This window comes from Microcebus murinus, chromosome 13 (genome assembly GCF_040939455.1).
Source record: "Microcebus murinus isolate Inina chromosome 13, M.murinus_Inina_mat1.0, whole genome shotgun sequence".
NCBI lineage: Eukaryota > Metazoa > Chordata > Mammalia > Primates > Cheirogaleidae > Microcebus > Microcebus murinus.
Genome location: NC_134116.1, coordinates 58,623,463 through 58,642,079, shown reverse-complemented (window position 1 = coordinate 58,642,079; position 18,617 = coordinate 58,623,463). Strand labels below are relative to the sequence as shown.

Below are 18,617 nucleotides of genomic sequence, written 5' to 3'. Positions count from 1 at the left end.
TTAAGCAGAATATGCAATGACAGAAAATATGTAAAAAGCAATCTTCACTGAAACTAGGTAACCATTCCTACAAGGTTTTCACAGATAATGAGTTGAGGGTTGATAGCTGGTGAAAATCCAATTTTATAAGTATACTGCCATTTAGAGAATTACTACTGAATATGTGCCTAAAATAGTTTTGTTATCTAAAACTTCCTAAGCTTATACTCTAAGTATGTAGTTAAATTATATATGCCTGATTTTTTAAAGTAATGCCTTAATGGACTTAAGGGGAAAAGTTCCCAACCCTGCCTTGGTACATGTTAAAGATGACCACAGATTCTTTCACAGTCCTCTCTGTCCTCTCCTTTGAATCTAGGCAGGCTCTAATAACTTAGTCCTACTCAGTGTAGCAGAAGTGATGCCCTGACAATTTTCAGACCAGGATGAGTTTAGCAGCTTCCACTCTGGTCTCTTGGACCACTGTCTTTCCTAACACAGCTGCTGTGGTGTAACAACGCTCTAGTCGCCCTGTGGGGAAGCCTATCTAGAGAGGAGCCTTATATAGACAGGAACCGAGCATCCCAGCCACCAACCAGTTCTGACTGCTGGCCAGCGAAGCGGCTCCTCCAGCTTGTTAATGCCACATGGAATAGAGACGAGCTGTCCCCACTATGTCCTCCCCAAATTGCAAATTCAAGAGTAAAATAAGTAATTATTGGAATATACTGCAAACCTTAATCCAAAGTGGTTTAAAAGATAAAAGTAATTAAATAAGGCAGTAAAAGAAGTAATAATTATCTTTTGGGGGCATTTGCTGTGTGACTAAATGCTTTACACATCCTCATTCCCTATGACAAGCTTATTAGAGAGGATTTTTTTTCTCTAGTTTATAGATGAGGGTTATAGTGTTACAAATTAACTGCCCGAGATCACATGATAGGAGGCACACGCAAAGAAAATGGGAATGAAGGAGATTCCAAGCTAATGCTGGAGTGACTTGAATTCTCACAAACGCAGTATGGATTAGGAAAACATGGCATCAGTTAAAAGATGTGTTCTGAAGATGTCCCCACACTGCTTAGCATAACTTTCCAAATGCACAGTAACATTTTTGATGCATAGTATTCAGAAAATGGCAACATTTTCTTAGTACTTAAAACTTATGATGCCTACTAAGTGCAAGTGCTCCTTTACAGAGATTCTTGCTTTAAAGGTTCTGGTACTTTAGTAGGAGAAATAAGGTACGTTACACATAGTTGTTTCACAAGGTACCAAACTATGGGTACCATAAGTGAGGAATAAAGTACTATGGCAATTCATTCATTCAATAAATATCTACTGGGTACAATGTACCAGTGAACAAGACAGTTATGGTTCCAGTCTCAGAGAGCTGAAAATTCATATTACTTTTACTAGAAGCATCAGAAAAAGAGTGGTACATTTTAGCTTGGCCTTCAACTATGCCTAGAGTTTGCGCACGTGGAGATCTAGGGATTAGGGCAGCATTCTAGGCACAAAAATAACAGCAGAAAAATGAGAAACACTAAAGCATGAGAAAATTAAGACATGCATGGAGACTTTAAAGCAAGAACCATATTTTATTGTCTCTAAGCTTCAATCAATTTAAAGTCACACCATTATTTTATGTACCAAAAGAAAAAAACAATTAATTAAACATCTACAGCAGTGGCTCTCAACTTTGGACAGTCTTGTCCTTCAAAGAACATTTGGCAATGTCTGGAAACATTTTTGGTCGTCACAACTTGAGAGGGGCTACTTACTGGTCTCTAGTAGGTAACAAACAGCCTGGGGTGTTGCTAATCGTCTACAATGCACAGGAGAGCTCCCCATAAAAAGGAATTATTTGGCCCAATATGTCAATAGTGCTAATGTTGAAAACTCTTAAGCTACAGAATGTCAGAACTTGAAAGATGCATCTAGGATATTTAAAAACTATTTTAAGGTAGATGAAACACGGTAGTTCAATTTGCCTAGAATGAACCCAAGATTTGTAAAGGAGTATTGGGAAATAATGCCGGTACTCTGTATCTGAATCTGTTTCCTCACCTTTGGAATTATAAAGTGCTGCTCTGGGACTGTGATTTGAGAAATTAGTTTAATGCAGTGTAAGTCACAGGGCTGGCCTTTCATGACCACTCTGTCCAACCCTTGCTTTTGAGAAACCCTGCACTCCAATCAGGCTAATTGATATGTCTATTTCTGCGAATTCCGATCTCAGGGGAAACACTGCCCAATCATGCAGCATCTCTGTTTAATTTTGTAAAGCCTAGCTCTATGCCACTTATTCCACTCAGCACGCCCTCATGTGCATTCAGTTTAAAATATTCTTTTCTTCTTTTGAACTTCTTTAACATATCATTTGAACTTCTCTAACAGCATTCATTATTTATGCGATTTATCCTTCCTCTAAATGTAAGTTCCTTTGGGTGAGGATCCATGACTAGCTCCTACTTGTTACTCTCAGGGGACCCACTACAGTGCCTTACGCATCATAGGTGGTCAATAAATATTTGTAGAATGAATAATGAATAAATATATAGCACTGGAAGACTATAATTAAAATAAATCCCTCAGATTTCTCCTAGCTCTTTTCAGCCTTTCCTCATAGGGCTCATTTTGTAAATCTTTCATCATTTTAGTAGCTCTCTAAGTTCTCATGCTTTAGCTATAGGATCTTAGAGAGAGTAGCATTCTTTAACAAGGCCTAACCACTACCTTACAAAACATCAGTTAGTAAACTCCATTACATTTCAGATCATTTTCCCAGGAGGTGGCAGCCAGTGTTTGGTCTCAAAATATTTAAAGCACTTATATAGGCAAAGTCCCAAATTCCTCTAAGGAAACAGGGGACAACAAGGGTACAAATATAAGCAGTAAGAAAATTTCCACTCATTGCTCATGAATCCCAATCGCATTCATGACAATAATACTTTTTGCCTGCTTGTGTGTTGTGGGGGGATTTAGGACTAACTTAACAAAAATCTTAAAAAGTATAACTATCATAGAAAAAAAATAAAGAAAAAGATCACTTATAGAATTTTAAGGGGTTCTTTTAAAAGAGAACAAAAAACAAGACTATTAATCTTTTATTGTTACATAGCTTAATGGTGGAAGATGATTGTGGTCAATATATGTATGAAAATTAAGAAGAGTGTTTAGATTAATTTGTAGGACTGTTTTGTTTGATTTTTTTAAGTCCCCCTCCCTTTTATCCTTCAGCGTGGTCCTTGAGCATCGATCAATGTTTGGTGGTTGCTTCTAGCAAGTCTTTTGCTTCATTTATTTTGGTTGCTAAGTAAGGAGATCCACCTGAGAGGACAAAGAAAAATAAATGGATTAAAACACACTCATCACTGCCATATTTTAAAGTCCCCAATATAGCAAAACACTCTTAATTATAATTCTCTCATATTTTCCCACACATTCATCCTCTGGTAAATTATCTTGTAAGCTGACTAGAAATCAAAACAGCATAAATTAAACTTGTTTAGTGAAGTACTACAGATATCCAACAATAAAAATAACCTCTGAGAAAAATAACCAAAGAAAATTATGATCAGGAATAATCTGAAAACATTTAAACATATTACTGGTCAGACCCTGACCATTCGAACATTTGACCAGAGAATTTTCTGAAAGTTAAGTGAATGGTTAGGTAAATAAAATAATAGTCTTTCCCCATGACTTTTAAAAAAAGACTATTCATCTGTGAGGAAGGATATCTTTCTGAAGGAGGTAAATCAATCCAAGGGGTCATCCAAGAGTCTTTTAAAGTGTTATTAAGTTGTCAACAGAAAAGAGGCCAAACTCTGTAAAATAATTTAAATAGGTTTATTCTGAGCCAAGTTTGAGGATTGTGGCCCTGAGCCATGCCCAAGAAGCCTTGAGCAAGTAGACTCACCATGGCTGGGTTACAGTTTGGTTTTATACATTTTGGGGAGACAGGAATTACCTGTAAAGTTGCAAATCAATGAATGGAAGCTGTACATTGGTTTGGCCCAGAAAGGTGGGACATCTCAAGGGGCGGAGGGTTATAGATGGGTTTAAAGACTCTTCAATTTGTAATTGGTTAAAGAAATGAAGCTTTGTCTAAAGTCTTGGAATGTTTTAAGATAAGGAAGTCTGTTAGTCATAGACAAGCCACCAAGCAGGGGCCATATACCCATACTCAAGTGATTTGTTATGTAAATCTAGGACCTACAGGTGTGGTTTAAGCTTTGTCTTGCTTAGTCTCAGGCCTGTTAATGAGTTACAAAGAGTAACTCCAAGAAGGGAGGGGGGCATGATGAAGCATGTCTGATCTCCCTTCTCATGGCCAACAACTCAGTTAAAACTGAAGGGTATTTTTTTGGCCAAGAAGCGGTCCATTCAGTTAGCAATGGGGGGAGCTTAAGATTTTATTTTAGTTCACAAAGTCTTATGATTTCAAAAAATAAAATGCATGTTTAAAAAGGCAATTATGTACTACTCACATGTCAAACATCATATTTACTAATACAGATGAATGAACTAATATTAATAAATGAGTGATAATAAAATAATGTTAAAGAATATTCTCCCTGTTCTCTGAACTGATCCTATTAGAATATTTCCAGAGTGTAATTGTGGATGTGCAGTACCCTAAAATAAAATTAAGTCAGTTCTTTTTTAGAGTTCTTTGCAATGAATTATTTCTAATGCAAAAGCAAGAGGAAATTAAAGTGAATTTCAAATGCAGAATCATTATAAATCACAAACAGAGTCTGACATACAAAAATACTAGCCCCAAACTGTCACATTAAAGCTACTTAAATATCACACACTTTCTAACTTCTAGTCCTGAATATTGTCATTACTTAACACTTGGGCTAACAATCATATTAACAGTTCACCAGTCTCTTTGTGTTTGTTTTTATTTTGCATTCTCTCCTTAAGTGCAAACCATCTATAGCTGTTGAAAACATTATAAGGCCTCAGTAGCTTACAATAAACCAAAAGCATCTAGCTAGTATTGGTATAAACTGTCCTGACTCTATTGCCTTTTACTGATATCATATCACCCATCTTATGAAGTGAAAGAAAGCAGGGACAATAGATAAACAAACCTGGTGCTGTAGTAGAAAGGGAGGAAGTAGCTGGAGGAAGCTACATTTAGCTTTTTGCCCTTGAGGAGACTACTGACATTTTCTTATCAAGAACTGAATTGCTGGGCCGGGCGCGGTGGCTCACGCCTGTAATCCTAGCTCTTGGGAGGCCGAGGCGGGCGGATTGCTCAAGGTCAGGAGTTCAAAACCAGCCTGAGCAAGAGCGAGACCCCGTCTCTACTATAAATAGAAAGAAATTAATTGGCCAACTGATATATATATAAAAAAATTAGCCGGGCATGGTGGCTCATGGCTGTAGTCCCAGCTACTCGGGAGGCTGAGGCAGAAGGATCGCTCGAGCCCAGGAGTTTGAGGTTGCTGTGAGCTAGGCTGACGCCACGGCACTCACTCTAGCCTGGACAACAAAGCGAGACTCTGTCTCAAAAAAAAAAAAGAACTGAATTGCTATAAATACTTATGGAATATATCACCATAGAGTGTCCTTGAATATACAATAAGAGGTACAAAGAAAGTTGATGAAAGTTTTATACATTTAGTTATGAAATAAGTTGATTTCATGATTCTCTCTGAAAATGATCTAAGAACCAGGAATTAGGTACTGTCAATGTTGGTAAGCTGTTTAAATTTTTACAGTTATCAAATGATGTCAAGCATCTTCTACACCTTCAACAAATATTAATTGAACTTAAATATGACATTTAATTGATTGATATGCATTCTGAATATTTAAATTATAGACCATAATACGCTCATTTAGCAGTTGGAAAAAATCAAAAGCACAGATGATTGAAAGTCTTCTCAAACATTATATTTATTGATGGCAATGTCAGAGGAAAAAAATGAGTTTATTCCTTATTCATAATAACATTGAATTCTCTACCTCTCACTGTCTTTAAGATAGAGGGACACTGAGCTTTTAATTTATGTGCATGGTAGAAACTTTGGATTGGTTCTTATGACCCCCGTTCTATCTCCTAACACTTGGAAAAGTACCTCAGTCAAAAAACTACAATTCCTATATTCCTTTCAAGTAGTGTTCGATTCAAATGAGGTTCCATCAATTAGAGGCATTCTTGTGAGACTTGGGAGGCTGAAGTGAGGGAAAGGCTTTCTTGCTGGGCCTCTTTATCATTGCTGTCAGCGAGCAAAAGCATAGTGTAGTGGTGGCAGCAACTGTGAGGCAGCAGCTTCCCTGACATTACAGCTCTACAATTACTTAGGGAGTCATTCTGATAAGCCAAGTGTAGAACTTGCTCCTTCAGACCTTCTGACAGTTTGTAAGCTGTACTAAATGCTCTCTTGCTCAAAATATGTAGTTTCTGACACTGAATCCTGACTGATAATACAACATAGAATACCTATGCTAGATTTAATGGAAATAACATGCTCTTAAATTTTTCAATCCCTCTCAGTTTTTGAGAGGGAATTAGCTGTGTGTGGTGATGTGCACCTGTAGTCCCAGCTACTCAGGAGGCTGACCCAGAAGGGTCGCTTAAGTCTAGGAATTTGAGGTTGCACTGAGCTATGATGAAGCCTGGTACTCTAGCTTGGGTGACAGAGCTAGACTCTATCTCAAAGGAAAGAGAATAAGAAAAAAAAAAAGAATAAGTGTACAGAAAATAATACAGCTGTTTGATATAATAGTATATCTAATAAATTGGGGCTTAGAGATTATATATATTCTTTTATTTCAATTTGCTAGTAATTTTATTTTTATCGTATTTTACAAAAGCTGCCCACCAGTGATTGGTGGGGGAAAAACAAGTCCTCCATCACAGAGAGTTTGAGTGGTGATACAGAGTACTGACATAGGGTATGTTAACTGACTATCGTAGAATTGAGGTAGGAATCAATAACAAACACATCTAGGAGATCCCAGTGTTTTAAAATTAATCAATATACTTCTAAACAACTCATGCATCAATGAAGATTTCACAATAAAAATTAGCCATAAAAGATAAAAAAAAAAATAAAAAAAAAAAATTAGCCATCAAGATAGAGAATCATCTGGTAAGTTTGATCACTGAAAAAAAAAAAAAAAAAAAAAAAGAGAATCAACAAAGTGAAAGGTCAGTTCTCTAAAAAAAACTAACTTCATGGCAAAGCATTTAAAAATTGAAATGAAAGATAAATTCTAGGAAAAACACAACCTATCAAAATTGATATAAGAAAAAATAGAAAATCAATTTTAAAAGACTTTTTAAAGATTTTAAAAGAATATCTATTTGGGAAACTGAATCTGTAATTAAAAACCTTTCCACAGGCTGGTCTGAAGATAGTAAGTTATCTCACTTGATTGTTCATAGTCAGTTACAGATTGAACTCCTTCTTCTACTACTTTCCCACCTTCTTTCTACTACACTTGACTAACTCAAAATAAATAAATAAATAAAAATCTTCCCACAAATAAAAATCACAGACATGATTTCATCAGTGAATTCCACCACCCCCCCAAAAATAGAAGAAAATAAAAACCAGAGTCCAACTCTTTTTATAAGGCTAGCATACCTTCGATAACAAATCTTGATAAAGATGTCACAAGAAAGGAAACCACAGACTCATATCTCTCATAAATACAGAAGCAAAAATAAACAAAATATTCAGTTACCAAATCAGACTAAATATCATGACAAGGTTAGTCTTATATCAGAAATACAAGACTCGTTTAAACATTCAAAAATTAATCAATGCTATTCACCACATTAACAGAACAAAGACTACATATCATATAATCATGCCAATAGATATAGAAAATTCAATATACATTCATAATAAAAACTTTCAGTAAACTAAGAATAGAAGGAAAGTTCTTTGATGTGACAGAAGTCATCAAAAAATACAGCAAACATCATACTTAGTAGTAAAATGTTGAAAATGTTGGCTATGAGATCAACAGCAAGAAAAAGATATATACCAACATTGCTTCTGTTTAACACACACAGTATTAGGCTGGGGGTAGTGGCTGGCTCATGTCTTTAATCCTAATCACTCTGGGACCAGCCTGAGCAAGAGTGAGACTCTGTCTCTACAAAAAATAGACACTTGCACTGGAATGTTTATTGCAGCACAATTCACAATCGCAAAGATATGGAATCAACCCAAGTGCCCATGATCATGAGTGGATTAATAAAATGTGATACACACACACACACACACCATAGAGTATTACTTAGCTATTAAAAAATGAATTAATACCTTTTGTAACAATCTGTATGGAACTGGAGGCCATTCTCCTAAGTGAGTATCATAAGAATGGAAAAATAAACCACATGTACTCACTATTAAATTGGAACTAACTGAACAGCACTCATGTACACAACAGTAAGTACAATTCAACAGAAATCAAAGGGGGAGAGGGAGAAGGGTGATGGGTGAAATCTTACCTAACGGGTACAATGTATACTATCTGGAAAATAGTGTCTCAAGCAGTACAAAAGCAATCCCTGTAACCCAAACAGTTGTACCCCTGAATATTCTGAAATAAAATTTACAAAACCCTTTCCCACATTAATAAAATAAATTTACTTAAAGAAAAAAGAAAGAACAGAAAAATTAGCCAGGCATAGTGGTATGTGCCTGTAGTCCTAGCTACTCAGAAGGCTGAGGCAGAAAAGTTGCTTGAGCCTAGGAGTTTGAAGCTGCAGTGAACTACGATGATGCCGCTGCACTCTAGCCCAGGTGACACAGTGAGACCCTGTCTCAAAAACAAAAAACAAAAACAAAAAATCCACTATATTGGAGAATCTAGCTATTATAATAAGTGTTCCTTTTCTCTTTCTACAAAATAAATAAAGACTGGAAAGAATTGTTACTCTTCATAAAAGACATGACTATGCAGAAATCCAAAAGAAACTAAAGATAAAATTATAGAATTAATAAATAAATTTACCAATGTGCTAGATATAATACAAATATATTAAACATATTTTATATCCTAGCAATAAATAACTATAATATAACAACTTTCAAAGCAATAAAATTTATAACATTAAAAAAATCAATATCTAGGAATCAATTTAACAAATTATATATATGACTACAACCCAGAAAACTTCAAAAGCTTACTGAAATAAATTTAAATTATGTATATAAATGGAAGAGTATATCTTGTTTATGGATTGGAAAATTCAATACTATAAATATGTCAATTCTTGCCAAATAGATCTAAAAATTCACAGCAATTCCAATTATAACCCCAGGAGATTTGTGTATGAATGTATACATTGTGTGCATGTATATATGCACATGCTAAGTGACAAGATTAAAATGTAAAGGACCAAACATAGCCAACAAAATCTTAACAAAAAATTTAAAGGATTTAAACTATCAGAAACAAAAGACTTTCTATGAAGCTACACAAATTAATACAATATGGTACTGGCACAAGCATAAGGCAATTAACCAATGGGAGAAGAGAAAACATAGAAACATTCCTATAAATACCTGGTTATTTGATTTATAACAATGCAGATCATTGAGGAAAGAATGTCCTTTTCAATAAATAGTGCTGGACTATTTGGATATCTATATAAAAATAATTGAAACTTTATCCCTATCTCACACCACATATAAAAGTCAGTTCCAGGTTATTACAGATAAAGACATAAGATTGCAGTAATTATGTTCATGATCTTGAGATTTTCATATATCTTAAGATACAAGGGTCTTGGGTCTTTCTGATACTGCTTGACAGATGTTATCACAGATTCTTCTATGATCTGTCTTGAAATAGGCAAAAATTTCTTAAGCAAAACAACAACAAAAAGCATTTACTAGAAAGTAAAATTTTGATAAACTGGACTATGTTAAAATTAAGAATTTCTGTTTCTGTTCATGACTGGACACCATTAAAAGTATAGAAAAGCAAGCCACAAAGAGAAGATATTTATAATAGAAAGCATTCATATCTAGAATGCCAGAGTATATGGTATTTCCAGGTCCTTTTCCTTTCTGAGAAGATTGAAATCAATCCCCTGTGATTTACCTTTTAATGTATATGTCCATCTACCAATAGATAATAATTCCTTGAGGAGTGACAATGACTTAGATCTCTGTGTTATTTATTTATTTATTTTTTGAGACAGAGTCTTGCTTTGTTGCCCAGGCTAGAGTGAGTGCCATGGTGTCAGTCTAGCTCACCGCAACCTCAAACTCCTGGGCTCAAGCAATCCTGCTGCCTCAGCCTCCCAAGTAGCTGGGACTATAGGCATGCGCCACGATGCCCGGCTAATTTTTCCTATATATTAGTTGGCCAATTAATTTCTTTCTATTTATAGTGGAGACGGGGTCTTGCTCTTGCTCAGGCTGGTTTTCAACTCCTGACCTCGAGCAATCCGCCCGCCTCGGCCTCCCAGAGTGCTAGGATTACAGGAGTGAGCCACCGTGCCCGGCCGATCTCTGTGTTATTAACATAGTTCCGAGTTCACAGATGAGACTCAAGATATGTCCTTGATGAGGAGGAAGAAAATGATGAGTCACTATTGCATTATTTCCTTGCATCTCTTCTTGAGAGATATGAAAAACAGGTTAACAAGTGTGTTATGAGTGGCTGCTTTAAAAACTAATGTCTGTGTAAAAAATCCTAACAAGCATAGGGGAAACTAAGCTAATATCCTGTAATTAACAATTGTTTCAAAGTTAACTATAATTTATTAATAATGTGAGTTTAATAATTAGCATACCAATTCAAGGAATAAAAAGATACAAGTTCTTATCCTTGGGTCTGATAACACTGTTTGACAGATCTTATCATAGATTTTCCTATATTTTATATTTCTTAGCTCTCATTACAATTTATGAATGTCTACACCCCAAATGTATAAGCATTACCATCTACTGATTTGAAAGGTTCTGAAAGGCCATCCACCTTTCTTAAAAGAAAGAAAGATGTTAAAATCATGTGGAGGCAGATAGAAAAAAATCAACTCCTGGCATGAGGAGTTCCACTGACCTACTTCCCAGTGAACTGTCAAAACTGCCTGCTCCTTACCCCTGCACTCCCCACACCCCAGCTCAGCCAGGCAGAGACTTCACTCCATATTGCTGCAGCCAGTAGCACAGGGCTCCCTCTCCCCCATAGCTCCTAGCCAGAGGACAGGACCTCAGCATTTCTCATCCTTCCCCCAGCTAGCTGATGCTGAGGCTAAGTGTGGTCGAGAAGTGGGGGCTCCCTTCTTCACCCTGAGAATGGGTGGGAGAAGGACAATAGCCCTTTATCTAGTCATTTCCTCAGGCTACTGTCCCCCTCTACTGACCACTCAACTCCTAGAGTGGGGTTTTGCTCAGAGAGAAACTTGCCATAGTTCAGTTCTCACCCCAGCTCCAGAGCCCTAGCAAAGATATAGCCTGTGGGATGAGCAGACCATAAAAAAGCTCCTAATCTCTTCCCAAAGGAACTGACTTAATTTGAAAGAGAGCTAGGAGAAGTTTAAAACTTGAGGGCTCCCTCAAGGGCAGTAGAGGTTGTAGAGAAAGGCAATTGATTGATTGGGAAGAGATTCATGGATCTAATGAAGATACATCCTAGATGTAGGCCAGCTCACAGGAGAGAACCAGGGAATGAGACAGCAGGGAGGAGCCCTCCTGGGGTCAGGACAAATATCAAACACTGACCTAAGAAACTAATGCATCAAAGGAGTTATAATTTGATTGCATTTATTTGTAGAGCAATATATGTCCCAGGGCATTGATGAAGACAATCAACACTTAGGCAGCAATGGAGTTTAACAGCTAAATGTAAGCAAGAGAAGAGAGAAAGAAAGTCTTACCAGCACCACTGTCAACCCAGGGTGACTGAGGGCGTAACCAAAACTATGCCTCCTGAAGAGCAACATCAGAGCATCAGAGGCTTAATAACTGTGTGTGTGTGTGTGTGTGTTAGATTTCACTAAAATAATTCAACCAATAACTAAACAAATGAACAAGCAAATAACAATAATAAGACCCAGTGGGGAGGGAATCAGTACCCAAAGTTGCTACAATATATAACCTAAAATACCCAGTTTCCAACAAAATATTATAAGGCATGCAAAGGAACAGGAAAGTATGTCCACAAGAAAAAACAGCAACAGATAACTACTCATATGAGTGAGATTGTTAGATTTATAGAAAAAGATTTCAAAGTAGCCATTATAAATATGTTCACAGAATAAAATTTCTTAAAAAAAATCACTAGTGGTGCTCAAGAATAGATTCGAACTGGCTCAAGAAAGAATTAGTGTACTTGAAAATAGAGCAATTGAGATTGAGCAAGCCAAAGAACAGAGAGAAAAAAGACTGAAGAAAGAATAGCACCTCAGAGATATATGGAATATCACTAAACACACCACTATATGCCTAATGGTGGCATCAGAGGAGAGAAGAAGAAAAAATATTTAAAGACATAATGGCTGAAAACTTCCCAAGTTTATTTAAAACAATAACCTATACATCCAAGAAGCAAAACAAACTCCAAGGAGGATAAATACAAACAGATCTAAAAACAGACATATCAGTAAAAATGCTGAATATCAAAGACAAAGAGAAAATCTTAAAAGCAGCAAGAAAAACACCAATGTGTCACTTACAAGGGAACCCCTCCATAAGATAACATCGGACTTAGCAGACACAATTGTGGCCAGAAGGCAATGGAATAACATATTCAAAGTCCTCAAAGGAAACAAACAACAAAATAAAAACCTGTCAACCAAGAATCTCATATTCAGCAAAGCTGCCATTCAGAAATGGACGTAAAATTAAAACTCTCCCAGATAAACAAACACAAAAGAATTTGTTGCTAGCAGACTCACTTTAGCAAGTGATCTCAGACAGTAATTCAAATCCACACACCCAAAAGCACTGCTAAAAGTAATTATAAAAGACACTATAAATGCATGTTTTTCTCATTTCTTCTCTTAAGTGAAAAGAAAATTGCATAAAATAACATGTATAGGTATATACCCAAAGGAAATGAAATCACCACCGTGTAAAGATACTTGCATTCTCTTATTGATTGCAGCCTTATTCACAACAATTAAGAAATGGAAACAACTGGGATAGGCACGGTGGCTCATGTGTGTAATCCCAGTGCTTTGGGGTGACAGAGAAAGAGACCCTGTCTTAAAAAAAAAAAGGCAAAAGAAACAACTGAAGTGTCTGACAAAGGATGAATGGATAAAAAAATTGTGGTGCATATATATACACAATGAAATATTATTCAGTTTTAAAAAATGGAAATCTGGCCATTTGCAACAACATGGATGGACCTAGAGGACATTATAGTGAGTGAAATAGATGAGAAATAGAAAGAAAAGTACTACATGATCTCACTTATATTTGAAATCTTAAAAAAAAAATTGAATACATAGAAATTGACAGTAGAATGGTGGTTGGGGGGGAGGGAGAAATAAGAAGATGTAGATCAAAGGATACAGAGTTGCAGTTATAAAGAATGGATAAGTTTAGACGTCTAATATATTACATGAGGACTGTAGTTAATAATACTGTATTATATAGTGGTAATTTGCCAAGAGTAGATTTTAGGTACTCTTACCACAAAAAAGAATTTAGAAAGGTAACTATATGAGATGTTGGGTACGTTAATTTGTGTGATCATAGTAAACACTATGCATATGTATATCAAGACATGTATAGTCATCCCTCAGTATTCATGGGGTATTGGTTCCCAGACCTTCTGCAGATACCCAAATCCAAAAGATCCTTATATAAAATGGTATAGTATTTGCACATAACCTACATACATCCTCTCATATACTTTAAATCACCTCTAGATTCCTTATAATACCTAATACAATATAAATACTATGTAAATAGCTATGTTATTGTATTCTTTGGGAACAATGACAAGAAAAAGTTTGCACATATTCAGTACAGATGCAACCATCCACTTTTTCCCTGAATATTTCAATCCAAGATTGGTTGAATCTATGCATGTGGAACCCATGGATATGAAGGGTGGACTGTAATCCATGTATATGGAACCAACCCATAGATGTGAAGGGCTGACTGCATTATCAAAGCATCATGTTGCACACCTTAAATATACACTACAACAAAAAAATAAAATGTGTAGAATGTATTGTTGGACCTATAACATACAAAGATATAATATATGTGTAATATATTTGCTAATGAGAGCACAAAGGAGGTGGGAGAAAGTGAAGCTATTAACGGACCAAGGAAATAACAACAGATGGTAAAATAAAAATTCTAACACAGTACTGTTGGGTTTGAAATATTACTAGATATAATATGTATAGCAATAATCCTACGAAAAAGGGGGAAATAGAGCTATACAGAAGTAATGTTTCTATATATTACTGAAATTAAACTAGTATAAATCTGAAGCTGATTCTGCTAAGATGAATTTGTTAGGCACTAGAGCAACCACATGCATACACACACACAAACAAAACACATGAGATATACCAGGAAAAAAAGTAAAATGGGCCTAGCTCAGTGGCTAAAGCTTCTAATCTTAGTATTCAGGGAAGATGAGGCAGGAGGATTGCTTGAGGTCAGGAGTTTGAGACCAGCCTGAGCAAAAGCCAGACCCCATCTCTACTAAAAATAGAAAAAATTAGCTGTGTGTGGTGGCATGTGCCTGTAGTCCCAGCTACTCAGGAGGCTGAGGCAGGAGGATTGCTTGAGCCCAGGAGTTTGAGGTTGCATTGAGGTAGGCTGCTGCCATGGCACTCTAGCATGGGCATAAGCAAGAGACTCTGTCTCAAAAAAAAAAAAAAAAAAAAGCAAAATGGCAGAGGTAAATGTTACGTATATCAATAATACCAAATGTGACTAGATTAAGTAATCCAATCAAAAGGTGCAGTTTATCAGATTAGAGTAAAAAACATGATCCAGCTATATGTTGTCTTTAAGTGACACATTTTAGATTTGAAGACAAATATATTAAAAATAAAAGGGTGAATAAAGATATGACACAGCAACCATAGGAAAGCTACAGTGGCTATACTAATGAGATAAAAAAACTTTGAAATAAAAAATGTTACTAGAGACAAAAAGGAACATTTTATAATAACAAGAGGGTCAATCCAACTGGAAGATATAACAATTGTAAACATACATATACCTAACAAGAGAGCAACAAAATATGTACGCCAAAAACTAACAGAAATTAAGGGAAAAATAAACAATTCTATAACATGAGCTAATACTCTACTTTCGATAATGGAAGGAACAATCACACAAGAAAATAGAAGAATTAACACCATAAACTAACTAGACCTAATAGACATTTGTAAAACATTTCACCTAACAACAGAATATACATTCTTCTCTAGTACACACAGGACATTTTCCAGCACAGACCATAAAACAAATCTTAATAAATTGAAAAGGATAGAAATAATATTAATGCATTATATTCTACAACCACAATAGAATGACATTAGAAATCAATAATTAGAAAAATTTGGGAAATTACCAAATATGTGAAATTAAACAACACAGTGTTAAATAATAAATGGGTCAAAGAAGAAATCAAATGGGAAATCAGAAAATAGTTGGAGCCAAATTAAAATAAGGACACAACATCTAAAACTTATGAAGCACATCTATAGCAGTGCTTATAGAGAAATTTATAGCCATAAAAGCCTATGTTAAAAAAAGAAGAAAGATCTCAAATCAATAACCTAAACTTTAAGACACTGGAAAAATAAGCACAGATTAAGCCTAGAGCAGGCAGATGGAAAGAAATAATAAAGATTAGAACAGAAATCAATGACACAGAGAACAAAAAAGCAATAGAGAAAAATCAATGAACACAAAAGCAGGTTCTTTCATAAGGTTGGCAAAATTAACAAACCTTTAAACTCATGTGACCAACAAAAAAGAGAACAGACTCAAATTACTAGATTTGCAAATAAAAGAGGGGGCATTACCATCAACCTTAGAGAAATAAAAAGGATATAAAAGAACACTATGAACAACTGTATGTCAACAAATTAGATAACTTAGATAAAATGCACAAATTCTAAGAAAAACAGAAACTACTAAAATTGACTCAAGAAGAAATAGACAACTTGAATAGACCTATAACAAGTAAAAAGACAGAATCAGTAATCAAAAACTACCCATGAAAAAAAGGCCAAGCATTCAGTTTATAGAGGAAAAGGAACACTTCCTAACTCATTATATGAGGCCTATATTATCTTCATACCAAAACCAGACAAAAATATCACAAGAAAACTACTGATCAATATTTCTTTTTTTTTTTGAGACAGAGTCTCGCTTTGTTGTCCAGGCTAGAGTGAGTGCCGTGGCGTCAGCCTAGCTCACAGCAACCTCAAACTCCTGGGCTCAAGCGATCCTCCTGCCTCAGCCTCCCGAGTAGCTGGGACTACAGGCATGTGCCACCATGCCCGGCTAATTTTTTATATATATATCAGTTGGCCAATTAATTTCTTTCTATTTTTATAGTAGAGACGGGGTCTCGCTCTTGCTCAGGCTGGTTTTGAACTCCTGACCTTGAGCAATCCGCCCGCCTCGGCCTCCCAAGAGCTAGGATTACAGGCGTGAGCCACAGCGCCCGGCCTGATCAATATTTCTTATGAATATAAATGCAGAAATACTCAACAAAATACTAGCAAACTAAATCCAGAAACATAAAAAAATTACATACCATGGCTAAGTGGGATATATCACAGGGATGCAAGATTGGTTTAATTAGCCAAAACTAATTAATGTGATTAATTATATTAAAAGAAAAACAAAGCTCACATAATGGTTTGAACAGATGCAGAAAAGGCATTTAACAAAATCCAATACCCTTTTATGAAATTAAACCACTCAATGAACCAGGAATAGAAGGAAGTTCTCTAAGTTTTTGTATGTTGTATCCCAACCTGATAAGGGAATCTACAAATAACCCACATCTAACATCATACTGAATGGGGAAAGACTGGATACTTTTTCTTCAGATCAGACATAAGACAAGCATATCTGTTTTTTACCACTTTTATTCAACAATGTACTGGAGGTTGAAGCCAGGGCATTTAGGTTAAAAAAAAAAAAATCATCTCATTAGAAAGCAAGAAGTAAAACTATCTCTATTTATAGGTGACATAACCTTACATAGGAAATCCTAAGGAATCTACTAAAAACTGTTAGAACTAATAAATGAATTCAGGGAGGTTACAGGATAAAAGATCAATACACAAAAACCAATTATCTTCCTATACATTTGTAATGAACCTGAAAATAAAATTATAAAAATAATTCTATTCACAACAGCATTAAAAAGAATAAAATAGGAATAAACTTAGTAAAAGAAATGTAAAACTTATACTTGTAAACTATAAAATATTGTTGAAAGAAATTAAGGAAGATCTAAATAAATGGGAAAACATCCTATCCTTATGGATGAGAAGACTTAACATTGTCAAAATGGCAATACTCCCTGACAGATTTACAAATTCAATGCAATCCTTATCAAAAAATCCCAGCTGAATCCTTTGTATTTCCATAAAGCTGAAGCTGCAATGTTTTTTGAGGCCTAGGCTCAGAACTTATACAATATCACTTCTGCTATATTCTACTGGTCAAAGCTAATTACAAGACCAATTTAAATACAAAGGGTGAGAAAAAAGACTTCGCTTCTGGATGAGAGAAGCTATGAAGAATTTGTGGCCATTTTTAACCTACCAAATTACCTACCTCCTATTGTCTCTCCCAGTGGAATATAAGATCCATGAGGCAAGGTCTGTGGTTATAATGTCCAGTGGCTGTTATATAATGTAGTTTACATTAAGTACTCAATAAATATTTGTTGAATGAATGGATGATTGCTAATATGACATCGTTTCTAGAGTCATGGTGATCCTGTTCGGTTTCCTCTGAATACTACTTAGTTTGTCAGTGTCCTTCAACATCTGGCAGCCAGGAACAGACACAAAATTCTAGATAAGATCTAACTGCCTAGCTCAGTACAGTTGGGTAAATAAATGTTAACTGAATGAATGAATGACAAGTACAGATAATATTTGGTTTTTTAATAAAGATACTATGTGTCCTTTAATGCAGCTTAAGACTGCATAAATCTCTTTTTAGCAGCTTTACACTGCTGAATCTTATAGGCTTTGAGATCAAATAAACCCCCATGGCTCTTTTTCCTGTGAAACACTGCCAAATCTCTGTCCTATATTTATATAATTTATTTTTGAGACCTAAAAGAACATTTATCCCTGCTGAATTTAAATTTAATTTCCTCTAAATCATCAATTTCTCTAGTTGATCATTTCCATTGACACACAAACCTGCTAAGAATTACTCAACAAGTTTCTATATTAAAAAAAAAAAAGTAAAAAGCAGGCCAAGTGCAGTGGCTCACACCTGTAATTCCAGCACTTTGGGAGGTCAAGGTGGGAGGATTGCTTGAGGCCAGGAGTCCAAGACTCTACAAAAAAATTAAAAATTAGCCAGGCATGGTGGCTCATGCCTGTAGTCCCAGCTACTCGAGAGGCTGAATCAGGAGCATTGCTGTAGTACAGGAATTCAAGGTTATATTAAATAGTA

The 18,617-nt window shown here is 35.5% G+C and overlaps 1 protein-coding gene across 1 annotated transcript in view; it reads right to left on the bottom strand.

Annotated features, from left to right (window-relative positions):
• Positions 1-1,560: 1,560 nt before the first annotated feature.
• Positions 1,561-18,617, bottom strand: part of DNAJC15 (DnaJ heat shock protein family (Hsp40) member C15) — a 78,345-nt gene continuing 61,288 nt past the window's right edge. Inside the window, exon 6 of the mRNA XM_012761027.3 lies at positions 1,561-3,312. Within this exon, the coding sequence (XP_012616481.1) occupies positions 3,242-3,312 (71 nt within the window). The 3' untranslated portion in view covers positions 1,561-3,241. The remainder of the gene's footprint in view (positions 3,313-18,617) is intronic.